General features: G+C 41.8%; 1 protein-coding gene across 1 annotated transcript; it reads right to left on the bottom strand.

Moving 5' to 3' along the window:
- Positions 1 to 1864: 1864 nt before the first annotated feature.
- On the bottom strand, positions 1865 to 2491 carry LOC103930422 (uncharacterized protein K02A2.6-like). Its single transcript, XM_009339758.2, has one exon. The coding sequence runs from the start codon at positions 2489 to 2491 to the stop codon at positions 1865 to 1867; it is 627 nt and encodes a 208-aa protein (XP_009338033.2).
- Positions 2492 to 2703: the final 212 nt, after the last annotated feature.

Genomic DNA, 2703 nt, shown 5'->3' with positions numbered 1-2703 from the left:
TCTAAAAATTAGGCCACCTTGGAGGGATCATCTAGCAATCAAACTCCTCCAAGGTCACTCATTTCTTCTTCATTATGCCTTGGTGATGAATCATTAGAGGTTCTCAATTTTGGGAACTTGGAGAAACCTTTTCATCCATCCAAATCCATGGATCTAAGATGCAAGGAATGAAGGCCCTCTCTTTGGGTGATTAGCCTTTGCTTATGCAAAGAGGAATCTACAAAGGTATTGATTTCTCAACTCACTTTGTTTTGAGTTGAGTCTTGGTTCACCTATCTACTAGGCTTTGAAGTTCATGGGTTAAGTTTTGTTTTTGAGTGCATATAAACATGATTCCGCCTTTTAATTGTTAATTGCATGTTGTTGATGTTGCTCAAATGAACTTGTTTTTCACAAATCTTCCTTCACAAAGCACATGCAGTGCTAGGGCCGGCTGTTGCTACTATCTTGGAGGAAGTGCCCACCTTGGCCAAGACAAACCTCCCCTTACATCCAAAAACAAGAACAGTGGTCGTTCTAGAGGAAAAGGTATGATTATGTTGTTGGCAACTTCTTCGAATAAATTCTGAATACTAATAACTCTTATTTCAAGATGATGACGGCGATGAAGTCCCCTTAACGAGCCACTCTTGACCGACCAAACCCCTTACCACTCATCCTCATCTTGTGGTTGAGGTAGCCGTTCATGTTGATCTTCCTGTAGCAGACCATGGGAAAATGCCTCTCGTCGAGCCTGAAGCAACAGCGGAGACACCGATCCATCCACAAGATCAAAACCTTGGCCTTCCTCTTCAAGAAGTCACTTCGACTTTTGTAAGGCTCGATCCCTTTCTCTCATTAGTTTTACTATAAAAAGTCTGAACCAAGAAAAATACTAAATGTCAGGTGCCTAACTATTCATTTCACCGACAATTCTATGCGCCAAAGGGTGTTATCTATATTTCATGGCCACCTCAGTGGTCGTTAAACATGGATAACCACCATCAGCCGCGTGAATTGAGAAACAATCTTAAACACTGGGCTCGCCCATTGAGCTCTCTAGGTTTGAGCAATGAACGAGGGGACATGGCTGAAGTTTCCTCTCGGCAGGTTTAAAACAAACTCCCTCTGTTATGTTCCTTATAATTTTCCTTCTATGTAAAATCTTTTCGTATGTAGCCTTCATGGGAGGTCGAGCTTGATGCTCTACTCTTGAATATTTCTGGAGCAGCCGGGTCTTCTGCCACGTCAATGAAGCCTTCGGAGACCGTGGTCGAATCTAATGCCTTTGCCAAGTTGCAAGAAATCCTATCCCTCTCTGCCTCATAGGTCCTCCAATGTAAAGGCCTCGACTCCGTAAGAGAGTGCCTGAACGACCTTGCAGCCGACGGCTTAATGAGCACCGAAAATGTCGTCTACTTATCCGATCTCCTGGAGCGAACCCGACAACACTTTATTACTTTTGAACAAGCTCTTCGGGCCCAGGATGACCTAAAGGCTGCAAAGATTATTCATGAGGCTAGTTGGTCGGAGGTTGAGGCCATAAAAGCAAAGAAAGCATAGCTAACTAACTTTGATCACCAAATTTCAGAGCTTCAACGTCAAATTACCGAGCTTCAACAGCAAAGGTTGTTGTTGCTTCAAAACGCGAAGAGAATTTTGAGATGAATAAGGCTCGACTAACGGATTTCGCGGCTAGCATAAAGCAGATCTAGCAACTTTAACTTAACAAAAAGACGAGGCAGGCCGAAATCATAATGAGCGAAGTAAGGTGGTTGGATTTGGAAGCTGTTCTTGAAGCCTTTCTTCCTTTGACCCCCTAGGATTTTAGGAGTCTTTTGTAATTTCACTTGTACATCTTTTGTAAAATCAATGAAATGATCTTTTATTCTCGCATCTCCCAAGTGACTGGGTAGTATTTCTTTAAAAATTTCCCTTTGATTGGCAATCGCTCGACAATCTTCTTATGTGCCACTAATAAGTTATAAGCGTCAAGCCAAATTTCTTCCAAGTCTTCCAACTTTTGTCTCATTGCTTGACTGTATTCGGCACTGAACAAACTACTTTGTCCAATCACTCGCAATGCGTTTGTACTTAGCTTGACCTGTAACATAGCATCTTGTCCATAGGTTAACATGTATAGAGTCGTTCCGGTGGCTAATCGAAATGAAGTTCGATAGGCCCATAGTGCTTCATTTAGCTTCAAATACGACATACCAAGTCTCTCTCTTGCCATTTTTTCAAGAATACCGATCAAAACATTATTACTTGCTTCAGCCTGCCTATTCACCTGTGGGTAATATAGCGTAGATTGCTTGAGTCGAATATTTAGATTCACCATGTACTCCTTAAACATGTCGGCTATAAAGATTATGCCATTGTCAGTTATGATCGTTTTTGGCATGCCAAATCTGGCCATAATATTTTCCTCTACAAAATTGCAAACTTCTTTAGTTGTTAATTCAACGTATGATTTTGCTTCAACCCACTTAGTGAAGTAATCGGTTACCATTAGTAGCGTGTTTTGCTGCTCCAGAAGACGGCATGATTTTGCCGATTACGTACATTGTCATCCTCTAAACGGCCATGGTTTGGTAACTGAGTAGAGTAATTTGACCGGGACTCTCTGTATAGATCCATGAATCTGACACTGTATGCATCCTCGTGCATATTCGATGCAATCCCTCAATATACTCAGCCAAAAGTATCCATGTCAGCGAAGCA

Source organism: the organism of the source record quoted next, unplaced genomic scaffold (assembly GCF_019419815.1).
Source record: "Pyrus x bretschneideri cultivar Hongxiangsu unplaced genomic scaffold, Pyrus_bretschneideri_v1 Contig105, whole genome shotgun sequence".
In the NCBI taxonomy this organism is placed as follows: domain Eukaryota; kingdom Viridiplantae; phylum Streptophyta; class Magnoliopsida; order Rosales; family Rosaceae; genus Pyrus; species Pyrus x bretschneideri.
The sequence above is the reverse complement of the archived record's forward strand: the minus strand, read 5'-3'. Positions and strand labels throughout refer to the sequence as shown.